Below are 23,464 nucleotides of genomic sequence, written 5' to 3'. Positions count from 1 at the left end.
GGCATATACGTCACGTTCTGTTTTAGCTCTCATAGGTAGGGCTGGTGCTCTCCACACTAACTACAGCCTGCAGGCATATTATACTGCAGCTGTTACTAAATGAGAACAGAAAATTAACTTTTTCCATATTGTATACTTTTTTTTTTTACAACCAACAAAATGGCCGCGGCATCCCTGAGCGGCGACACATCAGGCAGTGTGAGCAGAGAACCCTCCAGTGCTGCTGGAGCTGAGCCGTTGTGTTCTAGCAGTTTCTAAGGCAGTGCTTACGTCATCAAAGCGCGCCAGAGAGCGGTCAGCTTTTACTCGGAGAATATGGCAGCGTAACGTTAGTGCGTCGTCAGGACTGCCGTGCTTACCGCTCACCGCTCGGAGAGTGCCCTGAGAGCCCGTATCACGGAGCACACCTGCCAGCTGCTCACCGGCTCCCAGAGTTCCCGGCGGTGACGTCGCAGTGACGCTGTGGTATGAGGAAGCGCTCTTAGTGCGGCCTGAGTTTCGCCAGCAGCACCGCCCGAGAGCCGGTGAGGATCCTCACACATGTACAGCAGCTGAGCCCCGCACCGCCAGGCTCCTTCTCCCGCCTCGTACATAGCGCTGTGTGCGCGGCTCTTCTACATTCTCGCTCTACAGTCCTATTGACGCCATGTCGGACCCCCCGACTTCTTCCACCTCTTCTGACTCCCCCCGGATCATTAAAGTGACCGTAAAGACCCCTAAGGAGAAGGAAGAGTTCGCTGTCCCGGAGACCAGCAGTGTCCGAGAGGTAAGGGATCAGTGATGGTGGATCCCACCTGGTAGTGGTTGGATCGGTGACGGTGGATCCCACCTGGTAGTGGTTGGATCGGTGACGGTGGATCCCACCTGGTAGTGGTTGGATCGGTGACGGTGGATCCCACCTGGTAGTGGTTGGATCGGTGACGGCGGATCCCACCTGGTAGTGGTTGGATCGGTGACGGCGGATCCCTCCTGGTAGTGGTTGGGTCAGCGGCGGCGGCGGGTCCCACCTGGCGGCGGTTGGGTCGGCGACGGCAGATCTGATGCCTACAATGATTGGAGCTCTTAACTCATACTTTATATTTATTATTTGTTTTTTATAACCCTTTATCAGACATGTTACAAAATCCAGGTTGAAAGTGCTTGTTATACATATTAGGTAGTCGATGAGCTGGACAACATTGTCATCCCCATTACTCAGTTTATAAGTAAAGGGATTTGTAATCTTTGAACTGTGACCTCGCTGATAGGAAGCAGTGTTAACATTGGTGTAAATTATGTAAGTCACCTGATATGCACTGACTGCTGTCTCCACCAGAGACTTTGTCAGTTTATTAAAATGATTTTTTCATACAAGGATTGGTGATTTCTGACCATGGCAGCCAATCGGCCTGTACGATCAGCATGGCGCACAATGCTTGGCATAAGACTTTATGGACAGGACTGTAAACACAGGACTGCAGCAGCTGGGACCTGGAATTGGGGAAATGTATGTAATTGTTGTCCAATGTTTTAACTCCAGGGACAGATCTTCATGGGTGCAAAATTTAGAAATAAAATGATCTAAATTTTCCATGATGGTGGCACTTTGACGTTCCATCCGAATGACAGAACGGTGATAGGCAGTCACACAACCTATTGTCACATTCACTTGTGATTAGACAGGATCAGGGAGCAATCGTGTCGCAGTGGAGCAGAATTAACATTTGCCAAGAATCGAGTATTCTCTAAATAACAAAATAAGCATTACTTAAAGAAGCTCTCTGGGATTTGTCCTCTTTGCTAACATAGGTACTTCTCATCCATAGTCTCTTATTTTATTTCATCTCACCTCCATTATATCTCTACATTCCCACTTCATCATAACAAGTTGGGTCATGTGATCTCCAATCTCACAACCAGTCCAGTATATGCGCTAATTTAAAGGCAAGATGCCAGTCTGTGACTTACCGAATAATATAATCGCCTATCAAATCTCTCCTGGCAGCTCTCAGACTCCACCACCCTCTCTGTCCCTCAGGATGTCCCCATGCAGCTAAAGATATGGGTGAACACAGTATTGTGTGTGGCCTCCACGTGCCTCTATGACCTCCCTACAATGCCCGGGCATGCTCCGGATGATTGTTGCGGATGGTCTACTGTGGGATCTCCTCCAGGATGGCACATCAATGCGAGCTGTAGCAAGAAGGTTTGCTGTGTCTGTCAGCGTAGTGTCCAGAGGCTGGAGGCGCTACCAGGAGACAGGCCAGTACACCAGGAGACGTGGAGGGGGCCGTAGGATGGCAACAACCCAGCAGCAGGACTGCATTGATGTGCCATCCTGGAGGAGATCCCACAGGAGACCATCCGCAACCTCATCAGGAGCATGCCCAGGCGTTGTAGGGAGGTCATACAGGCACGTGGAGGCCACACACAATACTGAGCCTCATTTTGACTTGTTTTAAGGACATTATATCAAAGTTAGATCAGCCTGTAGTGTGTTTTTCCACTTTAATTTTGGGGGTGACTCCAAATCCAGGCCTCCATTGGTTAATAAATTTGACACGCACGCACACACACACACTGAGCTACTTTCGGATTATAAGACACACCCACTCAGCCCCCCCCCCCAAATTTGGGGGAAAAAAAGTTTGTCATAATTGAAAAATACCGTAAGTATCTCCAGGTCGCACCAAAATGGCTTCCTACTGCACATGCTCAGAGGCATCTAACTGAGGACAGGTTTCTGTTAGTGTAACAAGGCTGCGGCCATTTTAATTCTGTAGTTATTACCTCTATAGACAAAACGATTGTGCTTTGCTAATTACATGTATTTAGAACCTGATTTATAAATTAGGAGGGCACCATCCAAAGTTTGGGATCTACATGCAGCATGTCCCTAAAGAACCATAAAGTAAAAGAGAGAAGAGGACATGCATGACAGCAGTGATCACCACCAATAATCAAAGTTCAAATAATGTTTACAAAATATCAAAAATTTTTATTCGACACATGGACATACCCACAGAACATGTCCATGTGTCGAATAAAAATTTTTGATATTTTGTAAACATTATTTGAACTTTGATTATTGGTGGTGATCACTGCTGTCATGCATGTCCTCTTCTCTCTTTTACTTCATGTATTTAGAACCTGTTTATAATGACATTTCCTTCAATAATTTTTTTTTTCTATTCCCAGTGAACCCCTTTTAATGGTGGTGCATATATCTGGTATGCTGTATCAGTTGTGCCTAGTTTTACCAATCATACTGACTTGTATAAACCTTGAACATCCGGTCAGTGTGTACTGTGTTACTAAGGCCCATGTCGCCAACACAGTCCTATGATGATGTGACTGTCCACACACAGGGTTGCTTCTGGTGTCACTGAAAACTAAAATATTCAGAACATACTGTTATATGAGTAAAGAGTGCTGATGTGCTGTCAGTTATCTAATGTGTATGGACCCATTAGATCAGGCTTGTTGCCCAATAGCAACTATCAGGTGCCTCACAGTTCGAGAAGCACTGCTTTAGATTAACACTGGTTTTAGAACCCTTTTCTGGGTGCTTATATGTATGAGGAAGGTGTATGGTTCTTGTTCCACTGGGCTTTCAGAGATTTGTCTCTGGGGGCGTGTACTTCTTCCCCTGCATGAGATTGCCCAATCATAAGCAGGCAGCAACACACAGGGGGGAAAAAGAACACGCCCTCCTCTCTTCACTGAACAGCAGAACTGAGTTATCTTTCATTACCAAAACTCCCTTTATAACCAAGCCATATTAAAACTTTTACTATTAATTTCTCCTTAAAAGACACAAGATTGTATATAATATAGTGTAGCTTTTTTGATAAGATGCACAAATAAAAACACGCCAAACCTCTAATTTGTCCTAAATTATAGGATTGTTGAAAATAGAGGGGTTTTGCCTGCTCTGGCCCCTGCTTGTAATGTGTGATGTCATCCAGCGGTGACTTGCTCATACTGACTGTATACAATGGGTAATCCAGTAAGTTCATACTGCTTTACCTTTGCTGAGGCTGACGCACATTGGCCTAGCCTCTTTGGAGTTCTAGATTGGCTACTACCTGGGAGTTGAGGTGATGAGGTGGGCATGACGTCAGGGAGGGGATCGCTTGTTCAGCCATTTTATTTTACATTAGCCTCGTTACCCCGGTGAAGCTCGTAAGGGTGAAACATGTTTGGGAGGCTCCTTTCAAATTTGAAATAGCGCTTAGATAAAAGTATTAATAATCACTGGATGTCAATTGTTATTTAGAAAGATTGGACTGCTGCTATTTTTGTTTGACGACAACAGTCATCCATTAGCTTATTATTGAGGATATGAAGGGTGATCTTTAAAGTACAATTTTTTGGATCATTTATGCAGGTGCAGAATTGGCTGTGTAATCCCTTCACAGTTATGTCATATGTTGGTTGCCTGACTTTGATGCAGGCTCGCAAGCCGAGCCCACATCTTTTCTGGTAGATGATGGCTGAATTATTCAGCCTTCATCTGCTTCTAACTGCCGGCATTTAATAAGCACCGTCAAGGGGGTGCGTCATTCCTTGCGCCCGACGGCATGGCCGCAAAGTGATCGCAGGGCGCCGATGGGTTGTCATGACATCCGAGGATCTGCTGAAGACCCCTGTATCTGTCATTATCGTACTTCTGTGAAAGCCGGCCTGTTGCTGGCATTCATAGGAGACCCTGATTTTTGCAGTAGACAGCAGTACTGTAGTATTGGTGTGTATAGAACAAGCAATCGGATGATCACAGGTTCAAGTCCCCTAAGGGGACTAACAAATACAGTGAATTCTTAAAAATCTGAAAAAATATATAAAAGTTCAAATCACCTCCTTCATAACTGTGCTCAGATGCATCTCTATACAGTAGTTTTAGAGATCGGTGAGAAGATGAAGGCGTTTGATTTTGCACATTTGTTTTGCTGCCTGCTTATGATTGATCATGCTCATGTAGGAGAAGGCCCCAGTGGCTGCTACCTTTGTACTCCTATAAAGCCCAGCATAGGGAATAGTCATTTTGTCCAGGGCGTCTAAAAAAAATTAAATCAATGAACCTAAATGATAAACACCATAAAGAGAAAAGAAAAATCGAACTCTTGAATTGTTTTTTCTTTTCTTTTCTTTCTTTTTTTTTTTTTGTATAAATTGTATGATAAAGCGAGTGGTGTCGTTCAAAACAACAATTCATCCTGCAAAAAACAAATCCTCATGATTTTCAATGAAAAAATAAAAATGTCTACGCTGGACTGCCTCTGAGCACTAACTGACCGGCTGCGGTGTCTACGCTGGACTGCCTCTGAGCACTAACTGACCGGCTGCGGTGTCTACTCTGGACTGCCTCTGAGCGCTAACTGACCGGCTGCGGTGTCTACAGTCGTAGGAGTGAGCGGTACCATGAGTTCTGTGTCAAGTCAACAGTTAAGCATCCTGAGACTATTCATTTAAGGGGTTGCTTTTCCATCCAAGGAAGTGGGCTCACGCACCAATTTTGTCTAAGAACACTGCCCTGAATAAACAAAAGGAATCATCCAAGAGCAACTTCTGCCAACCATCCAGGAGCCATTTGGTGATGGCCAATGCTTTTACCAGCATGATGGAAACCACAAGGTTAAAGTGATAACTAATAGGCTTTATGAACAAAAAATTAAAATTTTGAGTCCCTGGCCAGGTATCTCCCCAGATCTCAATCCCATTGAGAACCTGTGGTCACTCCTCAAAAAGCGGGTGTAAAAAACCCCACAGATAATCTCCAAGCACTGATTAGGCAAGAATGGGTTGCCATCAGTCAGGAATTTCCACAGAAATTGATCTGCAATTTGCCCTTGCATGCAAGTCTTGAAAAATAAGGGTCAACACTATAAATATTTAGTCCTTGTATAAACCTGGTATAATTATCAATAAAAGTTATGAAATGCTTATTATACTCCAGTAACCATAAAAACATCTGACAAGATCTAAATCACTAAACCAGCAAACTGTGGAAACCAGAAGTTGTCAGTTGGAAAATCTTTTGGCCGCAACTGTATACTGGGCTGTCTCTGTGCCGTGGCTGACCCGCTGCGGCGTCTACACTGGGCTGTCTCTGTGCCGTGGCTGACCCGCTGCGGCGTCTACACTGGGCTGTGTCTGTGCCGTGGCTGACCCGCTGCGGCGTCTACACTGGGCTGTGTCTGTGCCGTGGCTGACCCGCTGCGGCGTCTACACTGGGCTGTGTCTGTGCCATGGCTGACCCGCTGCGACGTCTACACTGGGCTGTGTCTGTGCCGTGGCTGACCCGCTGCGGCGTCTACACTGGGCTGTCTCTGTGCCGTGGCTGACCCGCTGCGGCGTCTACACTGGACTGCGATTTTTCTTTAAATATGCTGTAAAATCTCCATGTTTTTAACACTTTTTGGTAAATTGCAGCAAAAAAACACATCGTAAGAACAAAGAGGTTGTACTGCCAAAGTAAAAGTTATTTGGATGTGCTTCAGTCTGATATGAAAATTGAATTGCCTAGCTAGTATTCTTAAAAACACAACCACATCTAAAGCTTTTAGATGTGACGTGTCTCAATTCTGTAAACAGTGATTCATCCATACGTAACTTGCTGAAATGAATGCCATTCACCCTGCTCTCAGTAGTGTCATGTGCTTCTCTGGAAGTTGTTCAAACTGTCAGCTTATGTTGCATGACTTAGACTTTGTCCTCATCGGGTAATTTTTGTCATGCTTAATACTTACATCACCCGTTGTGTGTATACCGTATTTTGCGGACTATAAAACGCACCGGACCATTTTGGAGAGGAAGATAGGAAAGACCTTTTTCCAATAAAATGGTGGTGTATCTTATAATCCCGTTTTACAGTAGGGGCTGCGGTGGAGTGGGGTCACAGGAGGCAGGGTCGCTGCTGCGGAATCTGGCGGCGGCAGGAGTGGGACGATGCTGTGTGGCCCGGGCTGGGAGGAGAGGGTGTCCCGGCACTGCGGGCCTTGGATTTTCAGAAAATGTCGGCGTTGAGCTTAGTCCCTGCACTTTCCTATTGATTTCCCTGCAGTGGGCTTTGGGAAAATGGCCACCAAAGGCATGTGCAGATTGTGATCTCGGCTCTACACAGGCAGAGAAATCGAACCATAGATATCCATAAATTTAAGTTGTGTAATAATGAGAAATGACAAAGGGAAAAGGTATTGAACACATGTAGAAAGAGGTGCAAAAAGCCATTGAAAGTCATGACACCAGCTAAAATCTATCAGGAATTAGAAAGCAAACCTACCACTTAGTGAAAGGTGCCACACGAGACATCTCCTTATGGGTAAAACCAGTGAGCTGTCTCAAGACCTTCGCAACATTATTGTTGCAAAAACATACGGATAGCATTGGTTTCAGAAGAATTTGTAAATTACTGAAGATTCCAGTGAGCACTTTTAGGCTATGTGCCCACGAAGCAGAAATGCTCCGGATTATCATTGGGGAACATGGCAGGCCTTCTACCATGCGTTTTTTTTTAAGCGTTTCTGCAGCGTTTTTGCACACAGCCTTAGGGCCTTATTTCGGAAGTGGAAAGAACATTTAAACCAGCTATGACCAGGTGATTTCCCCCCCCCCCTCAAGATTTCAGACAGAGGAGTGAAAAGAATTATCAGAGTTATTCAAGTGCCAAGGACCACCTGTGGAGAAAGACCTGGAATCAGCAGGTACCGTTACTTCAAAGAAAACCATAAATAATGCACTCCACCTTCATGGCCTGTATGCACGCTCACCACTCAAGACTCCATTGCTGAACAAAAAGCATGTTCAATCGTGTTTGCGCAATAACATTTAGACAAGCATGTGAAATACTGGGAAAATTGGATGGGTTATTGACATTTGGTGAGAATTTCATGTCCCTAGCACCTCTGGAAATAGATTTACTTAGAAAACTGGTGTTGTGTTCAATGCTTCTCACCTGGTATGTGTATTGGAACAACACCAAAAAACAGATAAAAGGCAAACATGGGCCAGACAAAATGTGGTGCTTCTACAAACTCCACGGTGGCAAGTAACAGGTGTGGGCAATATGAAAATCACACCTGAAACCAGATGAAATGGGGAGAAGTTGACAATAATTGCATTGTGTATCTGTGTGTGCCACACTAAGCATGGAGAACAGAAAGTGGAGAAAATAACTGTCTGAGGACTTGTTACCTTGGGATTTTGGTTCTCAAGTCCATTTCCAGAGATCTTGATGTTCGTTTGTCCACTGTGCGCAACATAATCTATAAGTTTTACACTGTAGCTAACTTCCCTGGATGTGGACAGCAGAGAAAAATTTATGAAGGGTTGCAATGCAGGATAGTCCAGATTGTGGAAAAGCAGCCCCAATCAAGCTCCAAAGAAATTCAAGCTGTCTTGTAGGCTCAGGTGGCATCAGTATCAGCGCAAACTATCCGTTGACATTGGAATGAAATGAAACACTATGGCTGGAGACGCAGGAGGACCCCACTGCTGACACAGACATAAAAAAGCTAGACTGCAGTTTGCCAAAATGTATGTAAGTAAGCGAAAATCGTTCTTTTTGGTAAAGCGCACATCATTCTACAGTTTGCCGAAAACGTAATGAGGTCTACAAAGAAAAGAACACATTACCTACAGTCGTCAAATATGCTGGAGGTTCAAAGATGTTTTGGGGTTGTTTTTCTGTCTCTGACTCTAGGTGCCTTGACTGTGCACGGCATCAAAAAATCTGAAGATTACCAAAGGATTTTAGGTCGCAATTTAGTGCCCAGAAAGCTGGGTTTGCTTCTTAGGTCATCGGTCTTCCAGCAGGACAACAACCCCAAACATACTTCAAGAAGCACCTAGAAATGGATGGAAACATAGCTCTGGAGAGTTCTGAAGTGGCCAGCACGGAGTCCGGATCTAAATCCCATTAAACACCCATGGAGAGATCTTAAAATTGCTGTTGGGAGAAGGCGACCTTCAAATATGAGAGACCTGGAGCAGTTTGCAAAAGAAGAGTGGTCCAAAATTTCAGTTGTGAGGTGTAAGAAGCTTGTTGATGGTTATAGGAAATTACATAGTTACATAGTTAGTAAAGCCAAATAAAGACTTGCGTCCATTAAGTTTGACCTGTTAGTTCTGTAATTGCTAAAGTTGATCCAGAGGAGGGCAAAAACCCCAAATGATTTAGCCAATCTTCACCTGAGGAAAAATTCCCTCCCGACTCTGAAACCAGCAGTCAGAATAAATCCCTGTATCAACCTACTATTTTATTTTTAAGTATACGCTGAAATCTGCCTGGTATCTAGAAATGTATCCAGTCCCCGCTTGAACTGGTTTAGTGAATCCGACATTACCGTCTCCTCACTCAGTGAATTCCATATTCTCACTGCTCTTACCGTAAAGAACCCCTTCCTATGCTGGTGCTGAAACCTTTTCTCTTCCAGTCTTAGTGAATGCCCTCTTGTTACCGTAATATCCCTCCTTTTGAACAAATCCCGGGCAAGGTCTCTATACTGTCCCCTAACATATTTGTACACATTTATTATGTCCCCCCTCAACCTTCTCTTTTCCAGGCTGAATAGTCCTAGTTTTGCCAACCTCTCTGGGTATTGCAGTCCCTCCATTCCCCTTATTAATTTTGTTGCCCTCCTTTGTACCTTTTCAAGCTCATTTATATCCTTTCTATATATTGGGGCCCATAACTGAGCACAGTATTCCAAGTGTGGTCTGACCAGTGCTTTGTACAGTGGAAGAACAATGTTCTCATCCTTTGCAGCTATACCTCTTCTGATACATCCCATTACCGTGTTTGCCCTTACAGCAGCGGCCTGACTTTGGGCACTCCAATTTAGTTTGCTATCAATCAAGATGCCCAAGTCCTTCTCCATCTCTGAATTCCCCAATGATTTCCCATTCAGTGAGTACTGGTGTCTTCCATTTTTCCTTCCCATATGTATGACCTTACATTTCTCCTCGTTAAACCTCATTTGCCATTTAATGCTCCACCTACCCAGCTTATCCAAATCCCTCTGTAGGTCTGCACTGTCCTCTTTTGTATTAATTGTTTTACATAACTTTGTGTCATCTGCAAATATTGATATTTTACTATTTATCCCGTTGACTATGTCGTTAATAAAGATATTAAATAACATTGGGCCTAGTACAGACCCCTGTGGTACCCCACTAGTGACGCTTACCCAATCTGAGTATATTCCATTTATAACCACCCTCTGCCTTCTATCCTTTAGCCAGTTAGCTACCCACTTGCAGACATTTTCCCCCAGCCCCATCATTCTCATTTTGTATACCAACCTATTATGTGGCACGCTATCGAACGCTTTTGAGAAGTCGAGATACACGACATCCACTGGTTCCCCCTGATCTACTCGAGAGCTAACCTCCTCGTAGAAGTCAATCAGGTTTGTTTGGCAGGAGCGATTCCTCATGAATCCATGTTGATTCGGGGTTAATAGATTATTAGCGTCAAGATGCTCCATGATTGCCTCATTAATCAAGCCTTCAAAAATTTTGCCCACAACGGACGTCAGACTCACCGGCCGATAGTTTCCGGCGTCACTTTTCGCTCCCTTTTTGAATATTGGCACTACATTCGCGTGTCGCCAATCAAGTGGTACAGACCCAGTCTCAACAGAGTCCTTAAATATAAGATATAACGGTCTGTCTATCACATTACTTAGTTCCCTTAGTACCCGTGGGTGTATGCCATCAGGTCCTGGTGATTTGTTTATTTTAATGTTACTGAGGCGTTTCTGTACCCCAGCTTGGGTTAGATTTGTCATACTTAGTGGAGGATTAAGCTTGTCACTTCTCATTTCTCCTGTTAGTTCTTTTTCCTTTGTGAAAGTTGACGAAAAAAAATTATTTAATAGATTAGCTTTATCCTCATCTTTCTCTATGATTTTACCTTCATCACTTTTTATCGGTCCAATATTATTCGATTTAATCCTTTTACTATTTATATACGTAAAGAACAGTTTGGGATTTGATCTACTTTCCCTAGCAATAAGTCTCTGTTTCCTCCTTCGCTATTTTTATTTGTTTTTTACAGGTTCTCGTTTTTTCCTTGTAACACATTAGTGCCTCCTTGCTGTTTTCCTGTTTTAATCTCTTGAATGCCTCTTTTTTGCTATTTAACGCCCCTTTTACGTTCTTATTCAACCATATTGGTTTCCTCTTATTTCTGGCCCTTTTATTCCCATACGGTATATACCTCTCGCACTGAGTATTCAGAATTCTTTTGAAGGTTTCCCATTTACTATTCGTATTTCCTTGATTAAGAACTTTGTCCCAGTCTATAAGATGAAGGTTTTCTTTCAGCTGATCAAACTTTGCCCTCCTAAAGTTTAATGTTTTAGTTGTTCCCTTATTGATAACCCTACTGAAGGGCATTTTGAAATTGATAATATTATGATCGCTATTACCTAGGTGCCCCCCTATCTGTACCTCAGTTATTCTATCAGGCCTATTAGTCAATATTAAGTCCAACACGGCCTTCCCTCTCGTTGGTTCCTGCACTAGTTGGGAGAGATAATTATCCTTAATATTTGTCAAGAACCTTTTTCCTTTCTGCGATCTACAGGTTTCTGTTTCCCAGTCAATATCCGGGTAGTTGAAATCCCCCATTACAATCACCTCATTATGTTTTGCTACTTTGTCTATTTGTCCTAATAGCAGTTTCTCATTCTCCTCTGTTATATTGGGTGGCTTATAGCAGACCCCCAGTAATATTTTATTATTTTTTGCCCCCTCTATCTCTACCCTCATGGACTCGACCCCCTCTTCTCCCTCTCCTATATCTTCCCTTAGTCTGGGCTTTAGACGTGACTTTACATATAAGCAGACTCCTCCGCCCTTCCCCTGTTTCCGGTCCCTTCTAAATAAACTATAATCTGTTAAATTTACCGCCCAGTCGTAGCTATCGTCTAGCCAAGTCTCTGTTATACCTACGATGTCATACCTCTCCTCCGATATAAGCGCCCGCAGCTCATCCGCCTTATTGGTCAGGCTTCCTGCGTTGGTCAGCATGCAAGATAAAACTTTGGGGTTATTTAGCATCCTATTCTTCTCTAACGATCTAACTGTACTATCCTCTCCACCCTCATTATATTCACTTCTCCCCTTCCCCCTTGCTTGCCTCACATCCCACCTATTTCCTTGGTTCCCCCCCCCCCCCGTCTCTAGTTTAAAAACTCCTCCAACCTATTAGCCATCTTCTTCCCCAGCACCGCTGCACCCTCCCCATTGAGGTGCAGCCCGTCCCTACGGTAGAGCCTGTAGCCGACAGCGAAGTCGGCCCAGTTCTCCATTAACCCAAACCCTTCTGCCTTGCACCAACTCTTTAGCCACTTATTCACCTCCCTAACCTCCCGTTGGCGCTCCTGTGTGGCTCGCGGGATTGGTAGTATTTCTGAGAAAACTACCTTGGAGGTCCTTGCCCTAAGCTTCCTACCTAGATCCCTGAAATCATTTTTAAGGACCCTCCATCTACCACTCACTTTGTCATTGATGCCAATGTGGACCCATGACCGCTGGGTCTTCGCCAGCCCCACCCAGTAACCTGTCAACCCGATCCGCGATGTGCCGGACTCGAGCGCCAGGGAGGCAGCACACCGTTCGGCGATCCCAGTCTTTGTGACAGATTGCCCTGTCTGTCCCCCTAATAATAGAGTCACCCACTACCAGGACCTGTCTAGCCTGCCCTACACTTCCCCCCTCCCCCTCATTACTGGAGCATACACTCCCCCGGCGGTCAGAGGATCTGTCGTGCTCCAATAATGCCGGTTCTGAACCAGCCTTCCTATACTTCTTCCCTCTATCCCTTCTAACTGTTACCCAGCTCCCTGCCTGTTCAGCCTGCGCTTCCCCACTAAGCTCCACCCCCAGTGTTGACCCATTTAGTGTCTGCTCGGTGAGCAGCAAACTCCGTTCCATGTTGTCGATGCTCCTCAGTACCGCTATCTGAGCACTTAGATCCAGGATTTGGGCTTCCAAGTGCACGATATGCTCACATCTCTCGCAGCAGTATGGATCCCTGAGCGGTAGCTCAGGGAATGCATACATTGCGCAAGATGTACACTGCACTGCTCCGGCCAACATGGACGTCATTCTAAATATGGGGATACAGTCAGTATATATGTACAAGTACAAAACACAATTATTTATATATAGGTGTATGGACGGGGATCAATTAGGGATGTGCAAGTGTATCGATTAGATATCGGCGCGGGATCAGTTAAGTATGGACGGGGGATCAATTAAGTATCAATTAAGTATGGACGGGGGATCAGCTGAGTGGGTCAGGTGATTAATTAAGTATGGACGGTGTGTCAATTAACTATGGACTGGGATCAATAAGTATGGACTGGGGAAATAATTAATTGTGGACTAGGGAATCAATCAATTAATTATGGACAGGGGGTTTAATTAAATAGGATGGGGGGTAAAGCAAATAAATAGGTATGGACGGTGGGTCAATTAACTAAGGACTGGGGATCAATAAGTATCAATAATATCAATAAATATGGACTGGGGAAATAATTAATTGTGGTCTGGGGAATCAATCAATTAATTATGGACAGGGGTTAATTAAATATGGTGGGGGATAAGGCAAATAGATAGGGACTGGGGATGAGTAAAAGTGGACAAGGGGAATCTATTAAATAGGACAAGGGGGATCAATCAATTATGGGCTGGGGGGGTCAATCATTTAAATGTGGTCAGGGGGATCACTTTAATATGGACGGGGGTGGTCGGGGATCAATTAAATGAGGACGGGGGGGGTCAATTTAATGTGGTCAGAGGGATCAGTTAAATATGGACGGGGGTGTTCAGGGGAATCAATTTAAATATGGACGGGGGTGATCAATTAAATATGGACGGGGGGGTAATCAATTAAATATGGACTAGGGAATACAATACAATTACAATACAGATACAAATACAGTACAGTACACACTTGGGTTCAGTAGGGCCGCTTATCGCGGCCTCCTGCCCCTCACTCACCTCCTCTAGGGACGCTGCACGCTATCACAGCGCGCTTGTCCCTCCGGTCTCCTCTTACCGGTCCTCCTGATCACCTCCTGGTCACCACCACCTGGCACCCTCCGCTGGCCGGCACTGCACGCTGCCACAGCGCTCTCTTGCGCTCGTCCCTCCGGTCGCCTCCTACTGGTCCTCCCGGTCCGCTCGGTCACCTCCGCCTGGCTCTCCTCCCTTCCCAGGAGCTCTCTCCACACACAGCACAACTCTTGCAGCACACGGCAGGCTCCGCCTCCACCACTTCCTGATTGATTGCAGTTATTTATTCCAAAGGGTGTGCAGCAAAATATTAAGTTTGAGGGTGCCAACAATTTTCTGAACCAGTTTTGGGGTTTTGCGTGAAATGATGTCCAATTTGCCATTTTTTTGTGTTGTTCCAATACACACAAAGGAAATGAGCATGTCTATAACAAATCATGCGTAAATCTTCACTTTTACTAAAATTTTCAAAATTTTGGCAATTGTTCTTGTATTCAGTGAGATATTGATTAAAATCTTTTCAAAGGGGTTGTGCTCATTTATGCAGAGAACTGTATATAATATACCTTTTTTTAAAGGGAGTAATCCATAAGGTCTAGAAGCCTTGTGGGGTTATTTCTGCCTGGTTGCAGTTACTATACTAAAGCAAATCTGATAAATTACTTGCGCTTTCTAATGGCAGAATGATGAAATTTCTTGTAATCATGATAACTATATGAAACAAAAGTGAAAATGTCATTCTGCTTTTCAGACTTATATCTTGTGTACAATATAGCTACATTGATATGCAAAATATAATAGGCATTGTATTGAAATTTACAGGAGTTTTGTTTTTAGGCTTTCTTCAGATGTTTCTTTCATATGTAGCATTGCCTTAAAGGGGAGCTATACCTTCAAGTAACTTTGCAGAATAAACTGCTTTTCTAATTTGTGATGGACTCTGATCTTGTAGGAGAAGACTAGCTGCTATCATAGCTCCCATACACAGACGGATTCCTGCTCTTTTTCCCTTTTGTAGCTCACAAACGACAGGACATAATTATACAGCAATACTGAGTAATGTTGCTGTGAATCCTGCACTAGAATAAGTTAGCTAGAACCAGCATGATCTGTTTCTCACTCTGCTCCCCTCTCCATTGACTTCAAATTGCTATGTAACTTGATACCTCACTGTGTCGGCAGTCTGTTTTCTCTTAAAGTGGTTTTCCACTTTCAGGAAACTGGACCACCGTACGCTCTAAAGTACAAACAGAGCAGGCTTTCGCTCTTCCTGGGTCCCACCCTTTTGAGCAAGATGGATTTGATATGTGTTTTTTTTTCATAGTTGAGGATAAGGAGACCAGGAAAGTGGCTCATAAGTGGATAAAAAAACAGATTTCTCTGATGTACTTGCACTATTAGTTTATGCAAATTTAGTTGACCGTACAGTCCCATTTATCATATACCACCTACAGAAGAAGGCATAAGTTGCTTTACTCCCATTATTTAAAAAAAAAAAAATGCAGGCAGCAGACAACACTTCTCTAAAAAGAAGCAAAGAGGAATAAAAGGGGTATGCATGAAAGGTCCTCATTGATATTTATGTTTGTGAACTGAACATGTTAATAAAGTAAATAACCCCCAGAAATCTCCCAATCACTAACAATAAAAACATAATTGGCACAGGCAAAGGATGCCATAACTGTCTGATGGGTGCGTCATTCCTCTGGGATCTGCACATTTTCTCAGAACGGGAGTTTCAGCTGTTTCCATAGAAATGAATGGAGAGAGCTAAACACGCTAAGAATGAATAGGGAATATATATAAAAAATGTATAATCTTCATCAGCTATTGACAAGCTATGCAAATATCAGCAACTGACTGGATGGTCACTTGTCCATGTCAGCATGTGTTAGGGTTGTATGGTGATAAGCCCTTGGATGTAAACAAGAATGTACCCATTTACTACCAGCAAACAGATTGTAAAATGGTGAAAAAGTGAACCGAGACATGGTCCAAACCACAGCATACTCTCACTTGTCACCTTTGTGAATCCGCTGTTTTAAAGAGCTGTGTCTCTGTAGCTTTGATTAATGTAAAAGAAACCTGCCATGACAATATAATAATTTTTATTTCTATAGCGCCAACATATTCATTTTAGAGGGGACTTGTACGGACAGTAAAGACATTACTGAATAACACAACTCGGATACCAAAAGGAGTGAGGGCCCTGCTCTTAGGCTGCGTGCCTACTATGCGTTTTTCAAGCGTTTTTGCCGCGGAATTTCCTGCATCAAAAACGCTTGGTAATACGTGCCCCATGGTCTCCAATGATAATCCGCATGTGCTATGCACATGCTGCGGAAATTTCCGCTGCGGATTATCATTGCGGAAAAAAACGCAGCATGTCCATTAATTTTGCGGACACGCGGCGTAATTGCCGCCATTGACTTACATTAAATCGCATAATATCCGTATAAGCACATTTGCACAAGCGGAAATTAAGCGATTTAATGTGTGGCTGGTACCCGGGTCTGGTAGAAGGAGGAGACTCTCATCCAGACCCGGGTACCATAGAACCTGTTAAAAAAAGAATTTAAAATAAAAAATAAAGATAATTGCCTTCTGATGGCCCCCGGCCTCCTCAGCAATGCGTCCGGTGTGTTGTATTGGTCGTGGTGGTGTGAAAGGACCTGCCATGACTTCATTTAGTCATGTGACAGGTCACGTGACTAAATGACGTCATGGCAGGTCCTTTCACACCACCGTGACCAATACAACACACCGGACGCATCGCTGAGAAAACGCCCGGGGCCATCGGAAGGTGAGTATAATCTTTATTTTTTACCATTCTTATTCTTTTTTTTAACTATTAACTTAGTCACACTATACACGCCGGTTGCATGGATTTATATAGTGTGACCAAGTTGTCATGCACTTTCCAAGTGATGCTAAAATCGCTTGGAAAAGAGCTTGGTAACCCGCATGTGGAAATGGTTTTTACCTGGCGGGAAAAACGCATGTAAAAACCACATGCGTTTTTCCTGCCAGGGAGAAGCGGAAAAAATATGCAGCATTTCTGCATCGTGGGCACTTAGCCTTAAGCTTGCAATCTGTGATTTTGTCCTTTAGACTAATGGCATATATATCGACAGTCACTTTGATGCTGATTAAATCCTTAACTTGAGTGTAGAAATCCATTTTGGTGATCCTTAGCAATCTAGCATTGAAATCTTATGCAAACTACGATTGTGGTTGTCCTGATGAAGAAGCTAATATGGTTCGAAACGTGTTGACAGATAAACCACTAACTATTAGATTGGCATCCGTCATTCTTCTTCCTGCAGCAGCGCAGAATCAACCCATTTGTTTTCCATTACCTATGCTGTTATTCCAGGCAAAGCAGCTGCTAATAGTCGGACCCCCCACCTATCTAGTATTATGAATGGCATTTCCTATAGATAAGCTGTGAAGTTTCCGATAACCCCTTTTTTAAGAATTTGTATAAATAAGTAATTACCATGAGATATCTGAAGACTGATCCAACCAACCTTTGTGGGATGGAGGGATAACTTTATGCATATAATAGCCTATAGATATCAATTACTTACAGATCCTATCAGAATTTTTCTTGATCTCTCTCGTCTACATGTTTTTTTCAGCTGCTTGATGCATACCTTTAGCAGATGTATAAAACAATGTAAACCTTTTTAATTATCTTTTTAGTTCAAGGAGGATATATCAAAACGGTTTAAGTCCAGCACGGACCAACTTGTTCTCATATTTGCTGGAAAGATATTGAAAGACCAGGACACCCTCAGTCAGCATGGCATACATGACGGGCTCACTGTGCATCTGGTCATAAAGACACAGAACAGGTATGCGCACATTTATGCTATTATTTCTCCTGCTTTGTGACTGCTGGTGATTTTGTATTTACGCCTTATGTTATTGCCTTCTTGTAGATCCCAAACTGCCGCTGCCACTTCTCAGCCAAGTAGCCCGAGCAGTCCATCATCCACCTCTACGACGACATCCAGCAGTACCACTACTACCACATCTGCCACAAGCACCCCTTTTGGCTTGGGTAAGTCCATATTGATAAATGATATAGGAGCGTCCATGACAGAGTTATGTTGTAGGAATTGTTATGGCAATGCCATGACTTAGCGCAGCAGGGAATGCTCTAAAATAAACAGTTGAACCCCTGCTGCTCCAGCACTTGTGATCCTCTCCGGTTTCTGTTTACTGTGCAGCGATGATCATTGATGATGGAGCATGATCAGGTGCAACAAAGACTGAAGGAGTAGCAATTGCTTAAAGGGGTTGTCCGATCAAAGGTGATAAGTCTGCAGTCACTCTGTGTGATTGCAGACTTATGAATCCCCCAGCACAGGCACTGTGCACTGCTGGGATTTGTTGGTTTCATATGGTATGTATGAGTTATACATGCCTCCAGCCAGTGGGCGCGACCTTGCTCCTTACACTTGTATTGAGCGAGGCCATACCCTGTCTAGTGATGTGGACGGCCAGTGGGTGTGTCTGACTAGAAGGCGCGGCCTCGCTCATTACAAGTGTATGGAGATTGAGGCCACACACAGTGACTGCAGACTTACCACTTTTGACCGGACAACCCCTTTAAAGAGGACTTTTCACCAGTTTGACCATGTTCAACTGGCCACATTAAAGAATAGTGGCTGCAGAGCTGAGTAACACATTATTTTTCATTTTTAATTTCTCATCTCCATTGCTGAAGTTTTAGCCTGTAAAGTTTATATTCTAATTTTCACGAAGACCAAGTGGACTATAGCAGAGATTCTTCTGGTGATGGTTATTTTTTCGCCTGTATGACATTGACTAATCAAAAGCAGGGAAGCGGCATACAGAGGAAAAAAGACAACACTCCCTAGAGAAGATCAGACTTGGCTTTTTCTGTGTGATATGGAAAGACATCTAATGATAAACAGCCCTGCCCTCCTCACTAACTACTGTGATTACTAGTGGGAGAGGAGAGGAGAGTAGAGCAGAGCTATGTGTCATTGTAAACACTGCAGCTCCCATCTCACAGCACTGTCAATGAGTACTGCTAGAATGGTTTGTAATGCACACATCTGTGCTCTGTTCCAATCTCCTCTTGTAATCACAGTAAATGTCAGCAGTTTGATTAGTGAAGGTGACGAGGGCAAGGCTGTGTGTCATTACATGTCTCGCACAGACAAAGCCAAGTCTAACATTCTCTGGGGGCATGTTGGGTTTTTTTTTTGTTTTGTTTTTTATAGCCGCCACCCCCCTTCCCCAGACACAAATCTGTCCTTACGCCCCTTCTGTCTTAGCGCAATGTATAACTTTTACAAGCTTATCTCCGCAACAAAAATGAGAAATTCTAAAGCTAAATCATAGTTTTATTCAGCTCTGCTGCCTCTATTTCATGATGTGCCTAGTTTAACATGTACGAACTGGTGAACGGTCCTCTTTAAATGGGAGAGTAAGTTGGCATGCAGGGCTTTTAGTCTTATGATCAAGCATTTCTTGCTGTTAGGAAAAACCCACTTAGATAGATCTGTTAATGGAGTAGGTTGTAATTGTGGCCTGTATCTGGTGGATATCATTCGTGATGGTTTCTGCTTTGATATGTAAGTAGACAGAGCCCTGATCCTGAGCCGCCACACCATGATATTGACTTTACCTATTATTTTGTCTCCACATTTAGGAGGACTTGGGGGCTTGCCTGGGCTCAGCACCTTAGGCATGAATGCATCAAACTTCTCTGAGTTACAGAGCCAAATGCAGAGACAGCTCATGTCCAATCCTGAGATGATGGTCCAGATCATGGAAAACCCGTTTGTTCAGAGCATGCTGTCTAATCCTGACTTGATGAGACAGTTGATTATGGCCAATCCCCAAATGCAGCAATTAATCCAGAGAAATCCTGAGATCAGTCACATGCTTAATAATCCAGATATCATGCGACAAGTATGTCGTTTTATACTTTTCTGTTTCCTTTGTATGTGCTACGCTATTACCACTTCCGATTGTTTTTATGAAGTCTGGCTGCCAGATGACTAAATCTCCAAACCTTTTTGTCAATCCGTTTGTCATGTTCATAGAGATGAACGGCTGAAGGTGCACTTTTGGGTTTCTGGAAGCAGAAGGTGGCTATGTACCATCACCTATAACTAGATTGTAATTTTTACATATTAGCAAGTGTTTTTTTTACCGTAGATATTCCAACGATAAGCAATATTATATCTTACTTAAAGGGAGCCTATCAGAAAGTTTAACCCCCTCAAACCGTTAATATAATTCTGTAGCCCTTTTAAAAGATAAGCCGGTCAATTCCTGCATGACTCCAAAGCACTACTCAGCGTTTTTTTTAAATGTGTATCTTGAAGTGCACTGGGTCGTGTCTATGCACTTCCAGCTTCTCCGCCTCATGCTGTATTCCCTACCTAGCATTATCCTCCCTTGGATGATTGACAGGTCGTTTGCTCTGGGGCAAGGCTACTAACCTGTAAATCTGCCTGGGGAGGGTTCTACTAGGTTAAGAATACAGCGTGAGGCTGAGAAGCTGTAAGTGCATCATCCCACCCCAATGCACATGCATTCACTAATTCAAATTGTGGTTTCTCAATGGAGAAGCAGTATTTTGGGGTTGTAAAGGGATCAAATGGCTTTTCTTTTAATGGGCTACACAGTCAAATTATGCGGGGTGGAGTTAAAGTTTGATACATTTTCTATAAGGAGACTTGGCGAAAAGCAAATTAGCAAATAGGAAAAATCTTGCTACAAGACAAAACCTCCTGTGTATGCATTTTTCTCTAAAGTAATCCATGAGACTGCATAAGAGTATTTAAAGTGTTGTTTGGCAAACCACAAGCTCGCCATACATTTTAGACTCGTTGGGACTGGCATGACATCTATAGTGTGTAAAATTAGGAAAGGATCAGGCATGTTGTTCAATCCTATGTTCTCAAGGACACTGTCTGGCATCGGATATTCCTTCATCACACTAAAACACATATGCTTTTCTGAGCTGAGTGTGTATTTTTTTTTTTTTTATAAAGTTTCTTATGAATCGTGTAAGGTGTACAGTCCCCCAATTCTCACACTTTCCGAGGCATTAGTCGTGCACTGTGAGGATTATCCGGTGACGTTGACAGGTACTTGACCGAAAGTATGTGATTTGCATACATGCTGTCACATGCCAACTAGCCGTGTGTGGCCTTGCTAAATGCAAGTGTATTGAGCGAGGCCTGACGCAGTCTAGTTGGAATGTGGCCGAAAGTATGCAAATCGCTTACTTGTGGTCACACGACCGCCCGGTGCTGGCATCAGAGACCTCACAGCATGCAGTGCTGCAGACTTGTAGCTTAAGATCGGACAACCACTTTAAGTGCTTTTTGTTGTCTACAATAAACCGTATCAGTCTTATCACTTTTAATTTCCAGACATTAGAACTGGCCAGAAATCCGGCAATGATGCAGGAGATGATGAGGAACCAAGACAGGGCTCTGAGTAATCTTGAAAGCATTCCTGGAGGTTACAATGCTTTGCGCAGAATGTACACAGACATCCAAGAACCAATGCTTAATGCTGCCCAAGAACAGGTATTTTTTAGAAGTATCTTTATTAAGTGTCAATTGAGCCACATAGAGGTGCAAACTTTGGGCTGAAATCTAAAGATGTGAGGTGCTTTATCTTCAGGGCTGACTATATTGTGGGGCGAGTGTATGATTTTGTATATGGGACACTGGAGAGTATTTACAATGATTTAAAGTGGAAATCTTATCTGATTCCTAGCTATCTACTACGTATTTCTGATAGCTTTTATAAGTTACGAATCCTTAAGGATAATCATGAAGGAATGTCTATGGCAGTTCTTCTAAGTGTACACAAGTGTTAGAGAGGCACAGGTAGGGATTATACTTATTAAAAAGTGTATATATATTTTTTTCTTTCCTCATAACCAACATCCTCCATGCCCTTTATCAGTTTTGTGGCCCTTCTTTGTACTTTTTTTAAAATTTTTTTTTATTTTTTAAGCTTGAGTGCATCATTTTCTATGAACTGATGCCCAGAACTGAACTGAATGTAAAGAAAACAAGAATGCAATGATTTGGAAATCACTTCTAGCCATATTTTATGCACAAGTACACCCAGATCCTTCTTTACAAGGGACTCTCCTAGATTTACTCCTGCTAGAACATGTGGTGCTCATATATTATTAGTGCACAGGCGCATAACTTTACATTTCTCAACATTGAACCTCACCTGTCATGTGAATGCTCAGACACTCGAGGTCCGATTCATTAAGGCTTCATTACTCCAGAACTCAGGTGTTAAACATCTTAAAAAGTTGCAAGTTTTTTGGCAAATCAGAATTTCTGTTCTGAAGGCCTGTTATTTTTCAGATCTATCTATTCCTTTATTTCCCTTTTCCCATGATTGTCTCCGTACAGTTGGATCCTTTTGTGGTAGCGGACGTTTTACTCCATGTGAATTTTGCCTCCTTTTGTTCCAGTTTGGCGGCAATCCATTTGCATCCTTAATGAGCAATGCGTCACCAAATGCAGGAAATCAACCATCAAGAACAGAAAACAGAGATCCTTTACCTAATCCTTGGGCCCCGCAGTCTGGCTCTACGGGATCACCATCAACAGGTGAAAATGGAGCTGCTTCGACTGGTAACGGCACAGGGAACAGCACCACTTCAACAACTACAACAAGCGCCACCTTACCAAACCTGTCATCTGGACTAGGAGGTACTGCATAACCTGTCTACCCTTGATATTGGTGAAAGGGTCTTTCTGTAAAACATTGGGTATCCATGGTAAAACGTCTTAAATATTATTGAGCATAATGGGAGTAGGCTGGGTATAGTGCTAAACCATTGGGGTTTTTTTTGTTGTGGAATATGACATTACTTTTTTACCACATTCTGACTATACCTGTCCAGCAATACTGCACATCGAGGTATAAGTATATATTAAAATGATCAGAGGTGAAATAATGTCTGTGATCATCAAAATTATCTTGTAGTATCCTGTAAGGAAGCAAATAAATGTACTGGTTCATAATGAATACCACCATATACAATATGGGTCCATTTCCTTAGAGAGCGCAGCTAAAAGACAGCCGTCAAAGATGATTGCAGTATTTAAAATCACATCTGTGTACAGGTAGTCATTCATTGATGAAATGTTTATGCTTTGTGTCTTGAAGCTGGGATGTTTAATACGCCAGGAATGCAGAGCCTGATGCAGCAGATATCTGAAAATCCTCAACTAATGCAGAACATGTTGTCCGCTCCCTACATGAGAAACATGATGCAGTCGCTTAGTCAAAATCCAGAACTTGCAGCCCAGGTAAGCTTCTCTTGTTTTACAGTTATATGAAAAAGTTTGGGCACCCCTATTAATCTTAAGCTTAATGTTTTATAAAAATTGGTGTTTTTGCAACAGCTATTTCAATTTGATAT

The 23,464-nt window shown here is 43.1% G+C and overlaps 1 protein-coding gene across 1 annotated transcript in view; it reads left to right on the top strand.

Annotated features, from left to right (window-relative positions):
* The first annotated feature begins 256 nt into the window (after positions 1–256).
* UBQLN1 (ubiquilin 1) overlaps positions 257–23,464 on the top strand; it is a 40,580-nt gene continuing 17,372 nt past the window's right edge. The window contains exons 1-7 of the mRNA XM_073670917.1: positions 257–766; positions 17,713–17,864; positions 17,952–18,073; positions 19,697–19,959; positions 21,435–21,593; positions 22,508–22,748; positions 23,209–23,351. Of these exons, the coding sequence (XP_073527018.1) occupies positions 647–766; positions 17,713–17,864; positions 17,952–18,073; positions 19,697–19,959; positions 21,435–21,593; positions 22,508–22,748; positions 23,209–23,351 (1,200 nt within the window). The 5' untranslated portion in view covers positions 257–646. The remainder of the gene's footprint in view (positions 767–17,712; positions 17,865–17,951; positions 18,074–19,696; positions 19,960–21,434; positions 21,594–22,507; positions 22,749–23,208; positions 23,352–23,464) is intronic.

Source organism: Phyllobates terribilis, unplaced genomic scaffold (genome assembly GCF_046119375.1).
Source record: "Phyllobates terribilis strain yellow unplaced genomic scaffold, ASM4611937v1 Scaffold_1__5_contigs__length_1240528914, whole genome shotgun sequence".
NCBI classification, from domain to species: Eukaryota; Metazoa; Chordata; class Amphibia; order Anura; family Dendrobatidae; genus Phyllobates; species Phyllobates terribilis.
The sequence above is the reverse complement of the archived record's forward strand: the minus strand, read 5'-3'. Positions and strand labels throughout refer to the sequence as shown.